The 19,777-nt window shown below is 40.6% G+C and overlaps 1 protein-coding gene across 1 annotated transcript in view; it reads left to right on the top strand.

Annotated features, from left to right (window-relative positions):
* The first annotated feature begins 1,573 nt into the window (after positions 1-1,573).
* FAT3 (FAT atypical cadherin 3) overlaps positions 1,574-19,777 on the top strand; it is a 520,423-nt gene continuing 502,219 nt past the window's right edge. Inside the window, exon 1 of the mRNA XM_059708164.1 lies at positions 1,574-4,874. Coding sequence (XP_059564147.1) covers positions 1,583-4,874 — 3,292 coding nt within the window. The 5' untranslated portion in view covers positions 1,574-1,582. The remainder of the gene's footprint in view (positions 4,875-19,777) is intronic.

The raw sequence follows: 19,777 nt of genomic DNA, 5'->3' as shown, positions 1-19,777 counted from the left end.
TTTCAGTTTTCTAACAGAGTTTGGTAGTAGCTTAGGGTTGTTATAAGGATTAATATAACAAAGTGGGGAAATTCCTGACACAATGCCCAACTCACAGTGTGCAAAATATTTAATTTCCCATTTAATGTGCAAAACATTTAATTTCCCATGCCTGATTTTCCCCACATTCCCCATAGAGGAGAAAGGGAATGTGAGGTCATGCAGCATGTCCCCTAGTGGAAGAACCATAAACGAGGGGATTCTAAAAATCGAAGCCATCAGGGTGCAAATAGAATAGCTGTTTCTTGTTAAAGAGCCCATTTCTCTCCACCTTCTGTTTTAAATACTTGACAGAGCTCAAAATTGGAAAATATTTTTATCTTTTAATCTGCATATTCATAGAACTGTTGTGACTGTGGCAATTGAATAGACTGATAAAAATAATTGGACATTATTCCTTGAATTACTCTTAAGAAAATAAATTTCTTACAATTCTTTCGTTTTTGTAGGTTTTATTTTTATTTATTTTTTTTGCACAAAATCTTACCGTTCTTGTTCTGAGTAGCACAGTCCGCTCATGGATATCACTTAGGTGGTGCAACTTCTTAGGGGTGGTTCTCTCTGCTTTGTTTGTTATGTGATGTTTTGTTCATTCTCATTGTGTTGGATTATGCATAAACCTTGATCATTTTAAAAGTCAGCACGGCAAAAGATGATAATGTCTTGGATGCATTTCTTTAAAATACAGTAATTATGAAGTAATTATGTAACCATCAATGAGTAATATTAATTGAAGAAACGTTAAAAATGAGCATAAATCACACTACACAGATCATCCTTTCTAAATATAAAAATATAGCTGTACATTAGATGTTTAATAATAGAATTATACCTCAATACTATTTTATGATCTTGTTTCTTTCTTAGCATTATGTCTTATTACATTTGAAAATACATGTCTTTTTATTAAAAATTATTTTTACTGGCTGCATAGTATTTCACTTTATGAATACGCCCAAATTATTTGATTCTCTATTGATAAGCAATTAGTATCTTTTCAATTTTTTTGTATTTTAAATTGAGCTATAAGTAAATGTATACTTGTATAATTATTTCCCTAGGATAAATGCTTAGAAGATAATTCCAAGTCAAAGCTAAATGCAATTTTTAATTCTTCCAGCATATATTTCTAAATCACCCTTCAGAATGCAAGAAATCTTTCACAAAGGAATTATTCCATCAGTAGTGTATGCGTCAATTTTTAAAAAATCAACCAGTTGAGATTAAATCCTGGTGATTTTGAATTCCTTGTCATTGTGTAGTAGAAAGGTTTCTACTTTTTTAAAATTGCGTTTATGTTTTAGTAAAAAGAGTTTTTAAGTTAAATTTATTGGGGGGACATTGGTTAATAGGATACTATCAGTTTCAAGTGTACATTTCTATGATATGTTCATTTTCATTATGGTAAAAAGATTTTATAATAATAGTATTAATAGCGCTGTTTCATAACAGTTATTTCCTAGGCCTTCTCCCACTTTCCTCTAAGTTAACTTATTTTTCTCTCTCTCTTCCCCCCCCCCCCCCAGGATGGAAGTATGATGTGATGGATATAACGATGGGATACTGTGTGGGTACACGGCCTCCTCCTTCTTGCCTCGTCCTCCTGCTTCTCAAGCTCTTGGCCACCGTCTCCCAGGGGCTGCCGGGGACCGGGCCCCTGCGCTTCCACTTCACACATTCTGTTTACAATGCTACAGTGTATGAGAACTCGGCAGCCAGGACCTACATCAACAGTCAGAGCAGAATGGGCATCACCTTAATTGATCTGTCCTGGGATATCAAATACAGAATAGTATCTGGAGACGAGGAAGGCTTTTTCAAAGCAGAAGAAGTCATCATTGCAGATTTCTGTTTTCTCAGAATAAGAACTAAAGGTGGGAATTCGGCCATATTGAATAGGGAGATTCAGGACAATTATTTATTGATAATTAAAGGTTCTGTCAGAGGGGAGGATTTGGAAGCATGGACCAAAGTGAATATCCAGGTTTTAGATATGAATGATCTGAGACCTTTGTTTTCACCCACCACATACTCTGTTACAATAGCAGAAAGCACACCTCTAAGGACTAGTGTCGCCCAGGTGACAGCAACAGATGCGGATATCGGTTCCAACGGGGAGTTCTACTACTACTTTAAAAACAAAGTTGATCTCTTTTCCGTTCACCCCACGAGTGGTGTCATCTCTTTAAGCGGACGATTGAATTATGATGAAAAGAACAGGTATGATCTGGAAATTTTGGCTGTGGACCGAGGGATGAAACTCTATGGAAACAACGGAGTGAGCAGTACTGCAAAGCTTTATGTTCACATTGAACGGATAAATGAACACGCCCCAACTCTCCATGTAGTCACTCATGTTCCTTTCTCGCTGGACAAAGAGCCGACATATGCAGTGGTGACCGTCGATGACCTAGATGAGGGGGCCAATGGAGAGATTGAGTCTGTTTCCATTGTGGCTGGAGATCCTTTAGATCAGTTCTTCCTGACTAAGGAAGGAAAGTGGATACATGAATATAAGATTAAGGAGAGAAAACAGGTTGACTGGGCGAGCTTTCCCTATGGCTACAATCTCACTCTTCAAGCCAAAGACAAGGGTTCGCCGCAGAAATCCTCTGCCGTCAAGATAGTCCACATTGCAAACCCCAGGAGAGACACAGTCCCAGTTAGATTTGAAAAAGAAATGTATGATGTGAGCATTAGTGAATTTTCCCCTCCTGGTGTTGTGGTTGCTATAGTAAAATTAAGTCCCGAACCGCTGGATGTGGAATACAAATTGTCACCCGGGGAGGATGCACAGTACTTTAAAATTAATCCTCGGTCAGGTCTCATTGTCACAGCACAGCCGCTGAATACCATTAAGAAGGAGGTTTATAAACTGGCGGTGACCAACAAGGAAGGGGATTTAAAAGCACAAGTCACCGTCGGCATAGAAGACGCGAACGACCACACCCCAGAATTTCAGCAGCCACTGTATGATGCTTTTGTGAATGAAAGTGTTCCAGTGGGAGCGAGCGTCCTGATGGTTTCAGCTTCTGATAAGGATAAAGGAGAAAATGGGTACATCACCTACAGTATCGCCAGCCTGAATATGTTGCCGTTTGCCATTAACCAGTTTACAGGGGTTATTAGCACAACGGAGGAGCTGGATTTTGAATCCTCTCCAGAAACTTACAGGTTCATTGTCAGAGCCTCTGACTGGGGTTCCCCATATCGCCATGAAAGTGAAGTAAATGTGACTATTCAAATAGGAAACGTCAATGACAACACCCCTCTCTTTGAGAAAGTGGCTTGCCAGGGAGTTCTTTCATATGATTTCCCAGTTGGGGGTCACATCACAGCTGTCTCAGCCATCGATATTGATGAACTTGAACTTGTAAAGTACAAAATCATCTCTGGAAATGAACTTGGTTTCTTTTATTTAAACCCCGACTCTGGTGTTTTACAGCTTAAAAAGTCACTGATGAATTCTGGCATTAAAAATGGTCAGTTTGCCCTCAGGATTACAGCGACCGATGGAGAGAATTTTGCGGATCCCATGTCTGTAAACATTTCTGTCCTACACGGGAAGGTGTCTTCAAAGAGCTTCAGTTGCAGAGAAACTCGTGTGGCTCAAAAGCTGGCAGAGAAACTGCTCATTAAGGCAAAAGCAAATGGGAAACTGAATCTGGAGGATGGATTTCTTGATTTTTATTCAATTAATAGGCAAGGACCACATTTTGACAAGTCATTTCCCTCTGATGTGGCTGTGAAGGAGAATCTGCCAGTTGGTGCTAACATCCTGAAGATTAAAGCCTATGATGCCGACTCTGGCTTCAATGGAAAGGTGCTATTTACAATATCTGATGGCAATACGGATAGTTGCTTTAATATTGATATGGAGACTGGGCAACTTAAAGTCCTTATGCCCATGGATCGAGAGCACACCGACCTCTATCTCCTTAATATCACCATCTATGACTTAGGAAATCCACAGAAATCTTCATGGAGGTTGCTGACCATCAATGTGGAGGATGCTAATGACAATAGCCCAATTTTTCTTCAAGACAGTTACACAGTTAACATTCTTGAAAGTTCAAGTATTGGCACTGAGATTATACAAGTGGAAGCCAGAGACAAAGACCTGGGCTCTAATGGTGAAGTCACTTACTCAGTCTTGACAGACACACAGCAATTTGCCATCAACAGCTCAACTGGAATCGTTTATGTAGCTGATCAATTAGACCGGGAATCCAAAGCAAACTACTCACTAAAAATAGAAGCCAGAGACAAGGCGGAAAGTGGCCAACAGCTCTTTTCAGTTGTCACTCTTAAGGTGTTTTTGGATGATGTCAATGACTGCTCCCCAGCCTTCATACCCAGCTGCTATAGCGTGAAGGTTCTTGAAGATCTCCCCGTGGGCACTGTCATCGCTTGGCTGGAGACCCACGATCCAGATCTTGGACTGGGGGGTCAAGTGCGCTATTCTTTGGTCAATGACTATAACGGGAGATTTGAAATCGATAAAGCAAGTGGTGCCATTCGCTTGAGCAAAGAGCTGGATTATGAAAAGCAGCAGTTCTACAATCTCACGGTTCGGGCTAAAGACAAAGGGCGGCCTGTCTCTCTGTCATCGGTTTCCTTTGTTGAGGTGGAAGTGGTGGATGTCAATGAAAACCTCCATACCCCCTATTTCCCAGACTTTGCTGTGGTTGGATCTGTAAAAGAAAACTCGCGTATTGGAACAAGTGTGCTGCAGGTGACTGCCCGAGATGAGGACTCTGGGAGGGATGGAGAGATCCAGTACTCCATCAGGGATGGCAGTGGTCTTGGAAGGTTCAATATAGATGACGAGAGTGGTAAGTTTCATATTTTGTGTCAGAAGTGTAAGTTTGGCCTCTCACAAATCGTCAAAATGGAATAGTAAATGGATATTCTCACACACTACAATAGAATGACAAATGAGGTTGTATTTGGTGTGGAGGTGACACAGTAAAAGCTTTTTCTTAGAATACGTTGATTTAAAAGACCTGCTTATATAGTGATGGTCATTCTTTCAGTGGAGATGTCCTTGTTTTTTGTTCTTATTTAGCACTGTTTCTAGATTATCTCTTGATAAGCATAAGTAATATTCACCTTTGTTGATTGCACTTTTGACTTTCACTAAATTAAGGGCCTTGACAAAGAAAATTACATTTGAATTGGCTTTACATTAGAAGTGTGAAATAGATTTTCAAATGGCTCTTGTGTACTAATCTTTCCCTTTACAGTAATGCTTTGCTGAAGTGATATCAGTAGCTTGGTCTTCGTGTTTCAAGGGCACATCTGGCCCCTTGAACAACAGCATTTGCACCGTATATGCTCCATTAACATATAGAGACCTGCTTTTACAGATGTTTTCGTGATAGATGAGAGCAGGTGTGTTGTAGATTTTATTTAGTAAATAAATTTATTTTAAGATTTTTTTTAAGAATTATTTTTTTATATTTTAGAATATGGGGCAGAATTTACCCAATATTATTATTGCCCCCTACCTATTTAATTACCGTCCATCATAATACAGATATGTATATTTTTTTCTATTTTTTGTTATTCTTATTATGTGTCCTTTAAGTGTACATGCGCCTGGGCATGTACATATATGTATATGTTCCTTGATTAGCACTGTGCATTTTTCTAGTCTACTTTGGATTGAAGACATCTCAAAACAGGGGCTGTGTCTTCTTTATTCTTGTGTAAGTGGTAATATTAGCATTTTACAGTCTTCAGGACATACGTGTCTATATTAAATCATTTTCAACAACACTCACAGGGCGCTTTGTTCCCAGTAATGTTGATGATAATTAAAACAGGGAGTGGGAAGGTCCATTATAGGGATACTAACTGTACATCAATCACACCAGAAAAAGGATTTGATACAATCTATGAAATATTGGATAGGAATTACAAATGTGTACCCTCACAAATTTAAACTGTAATTTTTGTGTATACCTGGGCTCTGATTATGGGCGGTGTTAAATGATAAAATCTGTCTTCATAGCCATAATAAAGGAAAAGGTAAATGTCAAGAAAATTGGGTTCTGATTCAGCCACCTACTCTATTTTATTATATATAACTTGCTATATTTTTTGGAATATATTTTCACCTTTGACATACAAAATGAGCAAGGCTGGGAAGTAATCTTTATTGAGTGTCTACTCTGTGCTAATACTTTATTACTACTACTAATAATGATTTCTTTGAATACTTACAGTGGGCAGTAAAATGTTTGAAGGGCTTTATAATCGTGTCTTATTTATTTCTCCCAATAGCCCCATGAGTAGAACTAATAATGAACTCCTGAACTGACATTCAGAGAAGGTATATAACCCGAGTCAGGTTTCAAACTTAGCTCTGAGTGCTGCAGTATATTATGCTGTCTGCCATCTAGAGCCGATATGGACTTCCTTGCATGTTCCTACATATATTTGAATTTGGTATTGATCTAAAATCTGTAAGACAATAAAGTGTTGAACAGATTTTAAAGTCCTTAAACCCTGGGCTCATTGGCTGATGACACAGGTCATTAATCACCTTTCTATCTCCCTTAGAATCCCATTGTTTGTGTGGCTTTCCTGTTAGAGAAGCTTACCTTTAGGACCCAGGTGGATGTGGGCAGTTGGGTCAGCAGGAAGGCGTTGGACTGAATCATTAACTACTGCTGGCTAGATGACTACATTAAGCCACACTGAGCTGTTTTATTAGGAAGTTTCATCTTGGTGTAGCCCGATGCAGGGAAGAACAGGAACAGTTTGTTGAAAGTGGCCTAGATTTCCTCTGTTTGTACCATGTTATTTTGTTCTCATCTTGGGTGTTATTTCAGAAAAATGTGTGTATCATTTCCTCTGATGATATAGCTTCCCTTATAATTCTTGACTTCAGAAGTTTGAGGTCCTTTACCTCTCTTGAGAAATCACCGCACTGCTCTGCATTTGTTCTGTTAGATCCTAAAGTACATACAGTGCGCTTTGCCATGGATGATAATAGTGCCATGTACATTTTGACATTGCTGTGTGACTTAAAAGCTCGTTCTTGGAAACATTCACTCCTTTGGGTTAAAGAGAAGCTACGGGAGTCATGTCTGCTCACATGCCCACAAGAGGACGTAGATGGATCTCTCCTAATACAGTGCTCTTTTGGGGGCATTCATTACATATGTTTCTGACTTACTTCCCCAGAGGATTTTTAATATTTAAAACTATAGTGGCATTGTCCTTTTCCACTTTTCATTTTGCTTCCTTCTCTTCGAAAGTAAAACTATGCTTTTCTCTATATGATAGAAAAAAAAGTTGGGGCCCGATGTTGAAGTTTTTAATGAAGGTTAGAATTTCCATATAATAATATTCTTAATCATCTTACTTCTTCCCCTCTCACCTCTTATAGATTTTAATAGCTGAGCCCAAGACGTTGATGAGGAATGATTGCCTGGACTTGTGTTAGGGAGATGCTAGGGTTAAGAAGTTTGGCAAATGTACGCCCAACAAGAGAGACGTCATCACCATGGTGCTGTTGGGTTTGCACTTCTGTTGAATGATCCATAAGCTCTTGGTTTCCCAGTGTTAAAAATCATGGCTTGAGCTGCTGGCAGCGTGAACAGCTATTTAGCCCTGCAGCTGTTACTGAGACTGTAGTTCAGACTCCGTTGTCTCCATTTGACCCTTGGGCATAGAATGGCCTAAACTTGTTTGGATTTTTGTCTTTCAAGAACCTTTAAGTCAGCTGCCAAAGGTTACTTAATAGCTCACATTGTCTAGTGGTTCTCAAATTTAGGAGTGCACATGAATCAGCTACAGAGTTTGTTAACAATGCAGATTCCCAGGGCCAAGTCCCAAAGATGCCGATTCAGTAGGTCTGGGCTAGGAGCCCAGGATTCTTCATTCAGGCACTCCAGGCATTCCCTTTGCGTGTGGTTCGGAAACACTACCCTAAATTTACTTGGCCTCTTCAGAGAGTGTCTACCAGGTTATATCTTTCCTGTAGAGTCTTTTTCCTTATTCTTTTGAAAGGCAGGGAATTGAGTTCATATTTTAGATAAATTTCCTTATTAGTTGAGTGTTACAATCCAGATAAATCTTCTATCATTTATTAGCAATGATAGTTTCCTGAATGCCTTCCCAATGGATCAAAAATCTATTTCTGTGCCTCAGTAATTGCATGCTCCTGTTTTGTGAAACTGCATGTGCTGGGATTAGTTGATCCATTTAGTAATTTTATGTTCTCCACGTTTCTGGAACTCAGTGAACAAAACCATACCTTTGCAGTTCTTTACCACTCACAGGCATTTAATAAATGTTTAATAATGTTCACAATAAATGGATTAACTGTGGGGCCCATCCACAGTGGATTTGATCACAATTTAAATTACTAGTCTGGAAGACTGAATGTAATCATTGTTTCCTTCACTAAGAATGCATTCTTATTCTTTGACACAACAGGAATTCATATTCTTTAATGTTTAGGTTTTAGATGGCTTAGAAAGCACACATTATCTATTTTAAACTGTTATTTTCCACTAGATTCTTTTGCAAGCTGTAAACTTAAGCAATGATTTCACCATTTTTATTTACTTAAGATTAAATAAATGCTTAATTAAGATAAATAATTTCTAGTTTAGGACATTAATCATTTATAATTGGGAAGATATTTTTGCCATCCATTATTGCTAATTACATTATTTTTTTTCATTTATCAAGTATCTATTATATGCCAGGCACTGTGCTAGGTGCTTTATGGACACTGTTTATAATTGTCATAGTAGTTCAGCAAGGTCAAGTTTAATGATGCTTGCCCAGTTAAGGTCATCACCTGGGCGTTATCTGAGCTGGGATTGGAACTCCAGAAATGGGCACCAAATGTCATTTTAGTCACTCTCTTTCCACTCCAGCATGCTGTAATAACCTTTATAAACATCCACTGGTCACATTTTTCTGTATCATGATGGCTGCATAACAACCAGTCACAAAATTCAGTGGCTTATCGACACAGACTTTTTTCCCTTGCTCCGGAGCCTGGGGAACAGTTGAAGCAGCCCTGTTGCAGGCTGTGGATTGAGTGTATGTTCCACATGTCTTCCCATTGCAGGATGCAGGCCGAAGGAGAGCCCAGCTATCTAGGATGTGATGTTCTCAAAGGGGAGGTCAGACATGCGACAGGGCTGCTGAAACCTGCAGTGCCTCTTAAAGCCTCTGCTCAGAACGGGCTCACATCCTATTAGCCAGAGCAGGTCCTTAGGGTTAAGCTCAGCGTTGAGGTGGGGCAGTGAAGAATATTTCTATAGAGGGAGGGAGGGAAGAGGAATGAATACTTACTGAATAATAGTACAGCCTGACATAGCCTCTGACAACTCTCTTATGGTCTTTATAAACTTAAAATTAATTGGGTGCTACCTATGTGTAAGGCCCTGGGCCAACCACTAGAGACACATACAGCTACAGGTGTAATGCCTGGGCCTTCCAGGCCAGGAAGTTTCCCAGTCTGTCTGAGAGGCCAGAATGCAGCTGCAGGTGATGGTGCTGGTGGCGATGGCGGCAGTGGTTAACTGTGACAAGTTCTGTGCAAATGCTTTATACAGATGGTCTCATTCAATTGTCCCATAAGGTAGGGACAGTTGTGTTCTTATTTTTACACATCTGGTATTTTAAAAGGAAAAACATGCACTCACATTGACCTTTCTTTATATTGAGGTTCTAGACAGCACTTCCCCAGCTTCTGTGAGCCTAGAATGCTTTCTTTATTGCGAATGTTTTGATAGAATCAGCAGAGACTTAGGTCTAATGAGCACTTTGGTTCAAACAGACACCTGTAATAAGTTTCTCACAGTCATTAAGCACTGTAAAACTAACGACTCCTTTTGTGTGCAGACCATTCCAACAATAACTACAGCTTTATGGTTGTGTTTAGTATCTGTGCTAGCTTTCTCCCTTTTGCCACTCGAGACTCACTCTCCACCCTCCTTTCTGCTTCGTGTCCAGGAAGGAGCCTGAGCTCATCAGCCGGTGGGCTCCTTTGCTCCCTGACATCTGTTGGTTCTGCTGGTGGGAACATGGAGAATGAAAGAGAGTTCGTTCAGGTTATTTCTCCCTTTGACTCATTCCACACTGGTTACTGTGGACTGGCTGCCCCCCCCCCCCCCCATTGATGGGTAGAAAGAGCTCCCTACTGTTATCAACTCTGGAGCACAGCATCTGTTTTTTAATTATGATTACTTTTTTCTATGCCCTGCCCACACCTTTGTAAACAGCCTATTTGTTCAATGCTTCTCTCAATTACCCAGTTTGAGTGTACCATCTGTTTTCTGACGGGACCCTGGCTGATAAAATATGTTTCGTATGTAAATACCCTAAAACAAATTTTAAGTTTAAAAGCATTTCTAAAGCTGATGTGGTCTAGCAACTCCTACTAATTCCAATCCCTATGATGCTGCTCTGTGTGTTCGCACATTCCACTGGAGACCTGGAGAAACAACAGAATAAGACTTACTTAGTACTTTCCTTTCACAAGGGAAGGTGAACCAGAGGGCTTTGCTTCCCCAGCTAGTTTATGCGTTCCCCATCTTCTCTACTTTGAAAAGAAAATGCTTTGCTGAGGATTCTGATCCATCAGGCATAGGAAAAGGTGGAGCAGCCGGATGGATGGTGTGGTATCAGAATCTCTCAGGCTCCCAAATGTTGAGATGCGGTGCTTTGATCTGCTACAGGGAGAAGATTCATTTCAACTGGTGGCTGGGGAGAAATTCAGACATAAAACTGAGCAGCCTTTATTTAGTTAGTTCAACTGAAGTACTGGTTTCTGGGTGCCAGTGCTGAGTCTAATACTCAGTCTGTAGTCTGTAGTCATCAGCTAGTTAAGAGTGAGTAAATGAAAAACAAGGAAGGGAAAATGTGAATTAGAAATATAAGGAGCTTTTCATCATAGCAGGAACCATTAGTCCCAGCCCAGACATTTAAAGTGTTGGGTAATTCCCATAGTAGCATGATCTTGCATAATCCTGTATTATAAAAGGGTAATATGCAAATTGACACTAACAGCAGAATGACCAGAACAACTGCTGGACAAGTCACTATGAGGTAAACTGTCCACCTCTTGGTCCCTTTCCCCCACTGGCAGGCTCCTATCATCCAATGGCAAACGGAGAACAAGGGTTGGGTGGCATGGCACACGGGTGGCACCAGGCCAAGGCCCCTGCCCCAACAGTTGCCCCACACCAAGGGCAACCCACAGCTGGGGAGGGGCTTGCGAGTGGGTGCGAAAGGCTGACCTCTTGGTTCCTCCTTCCGGCCAGCAGGCTCCAATCACCCAGTGGCGAATGGGGAACCACCGGGGGTGGGTGGGGGTGGGGCTGGGCCTGGCTGGGGGCAGCCAGGGAAGATGACCCTGATCACTCGCCAGGCCTAGGGACTGTACTCACGCGTGAATTTCGTGCACCAGGCCTCTAGTGTAATAATAAATAATAATAATAATAATAATAATAATAATAATAATAATAAGCTTCCTTTTCCTTCTATTCCGAGGCACTGGAAGTCATATTTTATCTTATGGCGATTCTTCATCTTTCCAGCTTTTTTTCCTCCAACTTGCTTATTAACTTCTCCTTGACAAGTAAAGCAGGTGTTATTTGGTGGCTTTGGTGCAATTCATGACAATCCCAGAGTAAATGCATTCCCCATCCTCATTCTTTGTTTGAGGTGATATTTTTACCTCCACCCATCTAAGTCAAAAGAGATTCAATGACTTTTGTCCCACGCTCACCCTTAAAATTTGCCCTTAGGACCAGAGCAAGCAAAGGAGAGAAATGAAGTTATGGTCAACTGAGAAACATTTCTTGGATCTGGATTTTTACTCTAAGGTCTAGACTTTTGAACATAATTATTTGAGAGAAAAATAATGAGTCCCAGCAGAGTCTGGAACACTCCACAACACTCAGATGAACTTAGTGGTTGTCATGTAAGCCAGGTGGGAGAAAGGATTAGAAGCTTCTGGAAAGTAATGAACAGCATGTTTTTATTACTCTTTTCAGCAGGTGCCTTCTTCTTGACCTTTCCTTAACTGTTGGCTGAAGGCAATTTAGGTTTTAATAGAGGACTGTTGGTTCAAATCTGTAATTATGTCTGCATCATGTAGCAAGTTCGAGCTGCTATTGTCCCTGTGTAACTAGTAAGTGATAAAAATAATGACCACCATAAAGAGGAAATTCAAATAGGGTGGCAAACCAACAAGGTGGAAACTCCTGTGGTCTTTTCTCTGAAATTGGACTTTCTTTTATTAATGTAATGGAAATTTTTAATGGCTTACCTGGCCCTTCACGTCACGGTCGTTATTTCTTCAGTGCCAAGTGAAACTGGATTGTTTTTATTTCTTCAGTTAACAGGAATGAAATTCAGGGGTCTAATAAGCAGAGGGTACAAAACCTACCAACTGATTACTTCACATGTTAGTGGTTCTTAGAATGTGTGGGATAAATGTGTTGACTCTGGATAGCTCGCGTCTCATTTCAGTCTTCTAAAAATATTTTTTGCAAGTGTTTTGAAGATACTTTCATTTATCATTACATTTGGAAGAATTACAGAGCTCGATAAATATTTCTGTGATGCCACTACATTCACAATGTCTCATTGAAAAAAAATGAAATTAAAATTAAAATGGGCTGTAGTCTGTATTTTTAGCTTGCCAGTTTTTATGAAAGCACATCTTATCAACAGACAGAATCTACACAGAGTTGTATGTAGCATTCAGTTCAATTTATATTAAATTCTGGGAACCGGTCAATGAATTATTGAATATAGTAGGGCTCTCCAGATTTTCCCATTGGACATTGGAGGATTTAGTGGCTCCTCTAAGGCCAGTCTTTGTGATTAAACTCACAGATTTTCATTTGCATAACATAGGTAATATTCTAGTTGCTTTTAGAAAGCAGTATGCTGCTGAGAATAATAGTCAGAAAAACATTGAATATGAAATGTCTTGGGTCAAAAAGTGAATGTAGGTTGAAGGAATTAAGCTAAAAATTTGAGGTACACACACACACACACACACACACACGATATTGTGGTAAAAACATAAAGGCGTTGTGCTTTACCCCAAAATCTATAACATAGAGCTTCTACCATTTTTATAGGTTTTTCTCCACCTGATTCTATTAAAGTCCCCTTCCCTCCCGCCCTCCTTTCTACTCTTTCTGACTGGCAATGGGAAAAAATATTAATGGGTGAGGATTAACCAAAAAACAAAGAAAAATAAAATTTAAAAATGGAAAGTACAGAAAGATTATTTTGTTTTCCTCCAGTGTTGTTGATCTAAATTTGTGTTTTATTATTGATAGTTTAGAAATGCTTTTCCTATGGTGACACAAGTACTAGTCCTTCGTTTCCATGCTATAGTGTTATGTGTCTCAGTGTAGTATACAGTAGGCGTGTTTTTGGAATCATTTCTACATTGGGATGACTAACAACAATTTGACTGTACATGGAATTGATGGTGAACCACATAAACATATGCCACTAACTTCAAACTAAATGTATCCTCAACTCAATTCTCCCTTGAACAGATGGCCCAGATGCCTGCAGCCACTCTACCTGATGATGGGAAATGTCACTGGAGGGGAAAAAAGGAAAAACAAAAATTAAGTTATTGTTGTTAAAATATACTACTTTTGCAAAAATGTTTAACCGTGAGATATATTGCCAGGGTCTTACATAGGGCTTGGAAGCTTCAACTTTGACACTTCCTGTTAAATATGCATCTGCCTGCCTAGCAATGTCAGTACATGAACACTTTTCAAAAGAAGTAAGTCTTCAAGATCATCACGGAAGAATGACTATGCTTGGCCAGGCCACAAAGACTGGTCCTGATTTGAAAATCTGTGACAGCTAGACCAGATTTAATGTTTCTGTCACTCTCATGTATTATTAAACCAGCAGACAAACCTGTGTGAAGGACATAAATTCAAGGTGACATGTGAGTGGATCTGGCCCCCAGGTGTCTCCAAGGAGGTGTCCTGGAAATTCTGTTGCCAACTGTACTGGACGTGTGAGAAAATCTCTAAGTTTAAGAAATACATTCGTGAGCTCTGTCCTTTCAGAGCAGATGGCTGGTGAGAGAATGACATTGTTCAGTGGGCCCACTCTTTTTTATGACACCTACTTGGCAGTTCACTACTGAGAATACATCTGGACCTGGGAGCAAATACAAGGGCCTTTGAGAGGTGTGTTAATGACGGTCACAGTTCTTTCCCTTAGACTCATCATCTGTATCCTAAAACCTGACTGGGGGGTTTTCCCACAAACCACATGGGTTTCACTGAACCATAGTTTCCATATTACTATCAAATTTTATTATAGATAATCTAATGTATTACTATTATAATGTACATAGCAATAGCACATCTCACGATCAATAATTTTAATATCCTTGGGCTGCTGGGATTGGTAGGATGTTTCTGATTTCCTTGACTCTACCTTTGTTAAAACCCTGTGGTTACTAAAAATAAACATTGACTTTCAGTCAACTTCCAAATGGAATTATATACTTGGGATATCATATCATACTTGAACCAGTATGAGGCCCTGAGATCCTGAATGAAGCTTGGTGATGGAGAGTAAGTTAGTCTTAAGTATGTGGATGCCCTGCTCTTGTGCATGATATTGCTCATCTTTCCCCAAACCTGGCTGGAGTCAGAGATTTCTCACACCATGAGGATATTTCTAAAGGAATATTTACTACATGGTTAAACTGAATGAGCCTTAAAATGAAAAGAGTATTTAAATTATGAGTACCAATTTCATAAAGCATTGTTCTAGTTGCTAAAAGTGCAGGTGTAGTCTTTTTCTGCCTGTCTGGTAGGTTTATCCTAGAGGGCAAATACTCAGAATCATACTAGGTGAGAGTTCCCTTTATAGTCCCTAAATTTCTGTGTTTCAACCAAGGGTGTTGATACTAAGTCAGAATTCTATATTCCACAGTCACACAGCATGATTCAGAAATGTGTAGTAATAAGTTAATGGAGAACTTGGGAGCCCATCACTTCATCACCGCACAGCTTAGCTGATCATTATAATGAAAACTCCCACCCCTTGTCGAGGCTCTCCTTCCTTGGAAAACAGACCTGAGGCAAAAGTTACAATACATGCTCATGTTTTATTGAGGCTGTGGATTCCAGTGGAGCAAGGGTGAGAGGAAGAAGGAAGCCAGATTGGAAAGAAGGGAGACCAAACATAAAGTGGAGTGTTATCGAATTGCCCATAGCTTCAACATCTTTCTCAGTCACTGTATGTCTCCGGGGAGGCTGAATGAGGCCTAGAATTGAAGAGGAGGGCAAGCAGTTTTCCTCTTAACTCTTTCCCATTTTTTACCTCTTATGGGTAAGATCTGCCACCCAGGACATGAACTTCCCAGCTCTTTTGGATTGTGTTCTGTGCCTGGGCAACTTATGTGGAATCCAGGACCTTGTGATTAATGTACAGTCTGAGCATTATTCATTCATTACTCTGTCTCCTGTCAGCTGTGGGGGGAGCTCCTTTTTCTGTTGTAGCAGCAAGAGCTCCTGTTAGGAAGCTGGTGAATAGTTGAGGCCCGGGAAGTGGTGGAACAGGTTGGGATGAGTGGATGTTGATGGTGCAAACTGACCCTGGGCAAAGATTTGCAGTGTATTGGGGAAATATTTCTCCTCAAAACAAAGGAAACATGACCCATAAAATTGTGATGGCTGCTTGGGCAGATGCTCAACTACTTTTTCAGAAAACTCAACTACACAAACCAACACGTTTTCTAAAGGCTCTTATTGGTCAAGGTGGTATGATTCCTGTTTCTCCAGACCCTGGATTGCTTAGTACTACAAGGGAAGCAATGTCAGCATTTCTTATTCTGTGACTGATGTGGGCAAAGTCATACCATTGTACCTCTCCATTCTTAGAAGCATCTGACACAGTGTACTATTTTATCAAATGTGTGTGTACAAATTTATGGGCTAGAAATGCAGAGGGAGATAGAAGAGGACCTAGAGGTTGAGGATTTTGTGAGAGTTTTGTCTGTTAAACTTAGTGTCCCATCTTCATTTCTTGTCACTGTATCCTCATTGTCATTGTCTGCATTGTCAGGACCATCACCTGTATCATGTAGGAAGATGAAACTTGTTGAGATGAAGTGGCTTTTTCACAGATCCCATGGTCATTGGTACAACTGAGCTTTGAACCCAGGACATTTAAGCCTGGGCACTGTTTTGCTCCAAGATGTCTTGATGATTCAAAACATGCTTTTTAAAAAATGTCTTAGGTTGTCATTATTAACTGTATTTATTGCTGAGATGAGTTACTGACTTGGCTGTAAGCAGGCATCACCTTTGACAAGAATGGCTGATGCCTGAGTTGACTATGGTGCACTTAGGAAGTTTTTTAGTGATCCTACCCTTCATGCTATTTTGCTACATAGTATTTCACATTCTGTTCTTTACTGACCTGAAAACATCGCACATAACATTTGAAGCACAGATGAAAGCATATTTTGTTAATCACAATTCTTCAGATTTTAGTCACAGAACTCTTTAAATTAAATCATGAGCATATGCAAACATTCTTTTCCCAAAGTGGCTTCCTACTCTGCAATTATTATGTTGTTTTGGGTAAGACAAAACCAACATTAAGACACTAGACATTAAACCGAGAATCAGTATCATCCTATATAATAAAGAGCTCATATGCTAATTAGACCAGACTTTGGAATGACCTTCTGGAACGACCTTGCAGAACGACCAGTGGGCGGAGGGTGGGGCCAGCGAGCCTGTGCCGCCAGGCCAGCCATGGCAGTCCCGGTGCCTCCCCTTCCACAGAGATGGCTGTAGAGGCGGTAGGAGAGGGGGCAGCATGGTCCCAGCGCCTCCACAGAGGTGGAACGGAGCGTGACCACAGCACCTCAACCTCCCACAGCCCCTTCCCAGGCCGGCCTGGCCCCTGATCGTCCACCCCCCCATCAGTGGGCAGGCGGTGGGGCCAGGGCTAAGGAGCAGCGAGCTCAGCTTCTGGTTGAGCAGCGCTCTCCTCCTCCCCCTTGGCAGGGAGGTAAGGAGCAGGGGTCCTGGACTGTGAGAGCCCCAGGGTGCGAGAGGGGTATATGAGTGCCAGGATCAGGCCCTCTGGGGATTGGACCTAAGCTGGCAGGCAGACATCCCTCGAGGGGTCCCAGACCGCAAGAGGGCAAAGGCCGGGATGAGGGGACCCCCCCCCACCCAGTGCATGAATTTTGTACACCGGGTCTCTAGTGGTTATTATAAAATACTAGGGAGCTAAGAAGAACATGAACAGCACAACCCCTCCCCTATCACTCCTGACAGTGCCTGTTATACAAAGTGATGTCCCTGGTACTCCAGCTTCCCTGGGTGTACACTGGAGCATTGACAATTCTCTGCTGGGGTTGACTGTTTAGACCCCGTACTTTAGCTAGGGGTAGATGGGAAAGAGAGGCTCTGCATTCTTTTGTTCTGATCAAACCAATGCAGTTTCTCCAACTTGTAAGGTCAAATTTCCAGCCCTTTGGTAAAATTAAATTATCTGCTTTGTCTAGTACCAGTTCTAGTTTCAGGCAGACAGAGCTGCATTGGGAAAGCAACCCATGTGGGGAACAGGAACGTGCAGTCCGCTCTCAGGCAATAATTAATCATTCTGGGGCCTCCAGTGCTCATTTAACATGCAGAGCTCCATACCCCAGGTATGCGTGAATGGCTTGTCACTCTCAAGATTCCTCTCTCTTGCAGGGGAATATTTCCGAGTAGGTGCATGGGATTATTAATGAAGATGTTGGAAACAGCAAACCTGCTGTGTTTTGACTTCTAACCAGAAGCTGAATAAAGATCAGATGTTCTCTGTCCTTCTAAAATGGATCCTAGAATCTTTCACTTTAGATAATGAGTGTGTTTTTCTTCCCTTGGGTGTTTGTTGTTACTGTTTTTTGTCTTTTAGTGTTTTTGAGTTGCTCTGATTTGGGAAACCTTGAACAGACATGTGAACCTTAAGTAATTGTACTGAGAAATACAGAAAATATTGAGCAAGAGGCTATAAGTAAGCAAATATATCCTAGGAGCTCACAGGTGAAAATTGCTTTTTATTTAATGAGTCATTTTTATTGGAAGGTAATGATCATGTCCAGGCGATAAATACACTGTAATTTCCCTTCAGTAGATATTAAGAAGATGGCTTTCAATTGGAAATAGATTCAGAGCTTCAGAATATTGAGGTACAAATTTCAAACTGTGCATCCTGTACGTATATGAATATGAAGAAATGAGTGAAACCCAGCAAGAGCTCATGTGTAGGAACAAATGTTTATGACCATCATCTGTACACCATTGCATATAGCAACATGGAGAATATATAACAGTATATTGGTAAAACATTTGATAGTATTGCTGCATTTGTCATTTTTGTTAATCCTCACCTGCGGGTATTTTTTTCCCATTGAGTGGAAGGGAGGGAGGGTGGGAGAAGGAGAGAGAGAGAGAGAGAGAGAGAGAAAGAGAGAGAGATCATGTAAATGAGACACATGATTGTTGCCTCCTGAATGCAACCCAGGTGCATGCCCTTGACCAGGAATTGAACCTGTGACCCTTCAGTGCTTGGGCTGACACTCTAACCACTGAGCTACACTGGTCAGGGCTACATTTGTCATTTTATTGTTATAGGTAATCTGTGAGTTATCTACCCTCTTTCAACTCTACAAATAAGTAAAATGAGACACAGTAAGGTTTGGTGACTTGTCCAAATACTTCATCTTTCCAACAAATCATTGTTTCTTCTTGTGTTTATGAATGTGTAAATCTTAAGATTAACAATTTGAACAATCTATCTTCAAAGATTGATTACATTTTTCTTCCAGGAACACTCAACCAGGGACAGGAGTTAATGCCCATGGTTGAACTTAATTGTTTAGACAGGATACTTTTAAAAAATTCAACAGTGCTGCCCATGTCCCTAGGAAATTAAATAAAAACTGTTGTCCAGTTATTTAAAATCACATTTAGACTAAGTGTTCTATAATCTGTCCGCATTAAGATTCTGTTCAGCTGCCCAGAGAGTAAGAGATAAAACTTTTCTAGCTGATCGTCATACTGTCAAAGAATCTGTCTAGCTCTTTCCACCTACTGCTGTGAGATCAGCTGGTTTGGTTGGGATGGTTGAGCATGCCCACGGATCTGGTATACAGGCCCAGCTGAATTCACAGCCAGTGGCCATACTTCATCTTATTTCAGCATCAGTTGTGTATTTGTCTTATTACCTCTGCTTCATGGTAAGTTCCTTGAAGGCAGGATTTAGTTCTAAGGCACTGTTGTGTCCTGTGTCTTGGCAGGTCAGAGCTCTGCATATGATCGCTGCTCAGTAGGTAATTTTGCAAAGAAAGGAAGAGAAGGAAGGGCTGGCTGTGCATATATATCCAACAGCAGCCCCGAGTCTCTGTCACATTCCTTTTCCAAGGGTGGATTAGATGGAGAGATGTTTTTGCCCATCAGCTTCACCTCTGAACATGCTGGGGATTTGTTCTAGTACCTTCTTTGTTCTTTTGTGATTCAAAGCTTTGAATAATGTATGTGTAGACAGAGAACACTGAGTCATGGATGATCTACGAAGAGCTTAACTGTAAATATGGGAGTTTGTGGCTTATTTTTTCACGAGCCACTTAAGGTAGTGACAAAAGTAATGTTAATAACTTACATTGAAAAAAACATTTGACTTTTCAATAATT

The sequence above is a fragment of the Myotis daubentonii genome, chromosome 9 (genome assembly GCF_963259705.1).
Source record: "Myotis daubentonii chromosome 9, mMyoDau2.1, whole genome shotgun sequence".
NCBI classification, from domain to species: domain Eukaryota; kingdom Metazoa; phylum Chordata; class Mammalia; order Chiroptera; family Vespertilionidae; genus Myotis; species Myotis daubentonii.
Note: the sequence above shows the minus strand (reverse complement) of the source record. Positions and strands in the feature narration are given on the sequence as shown.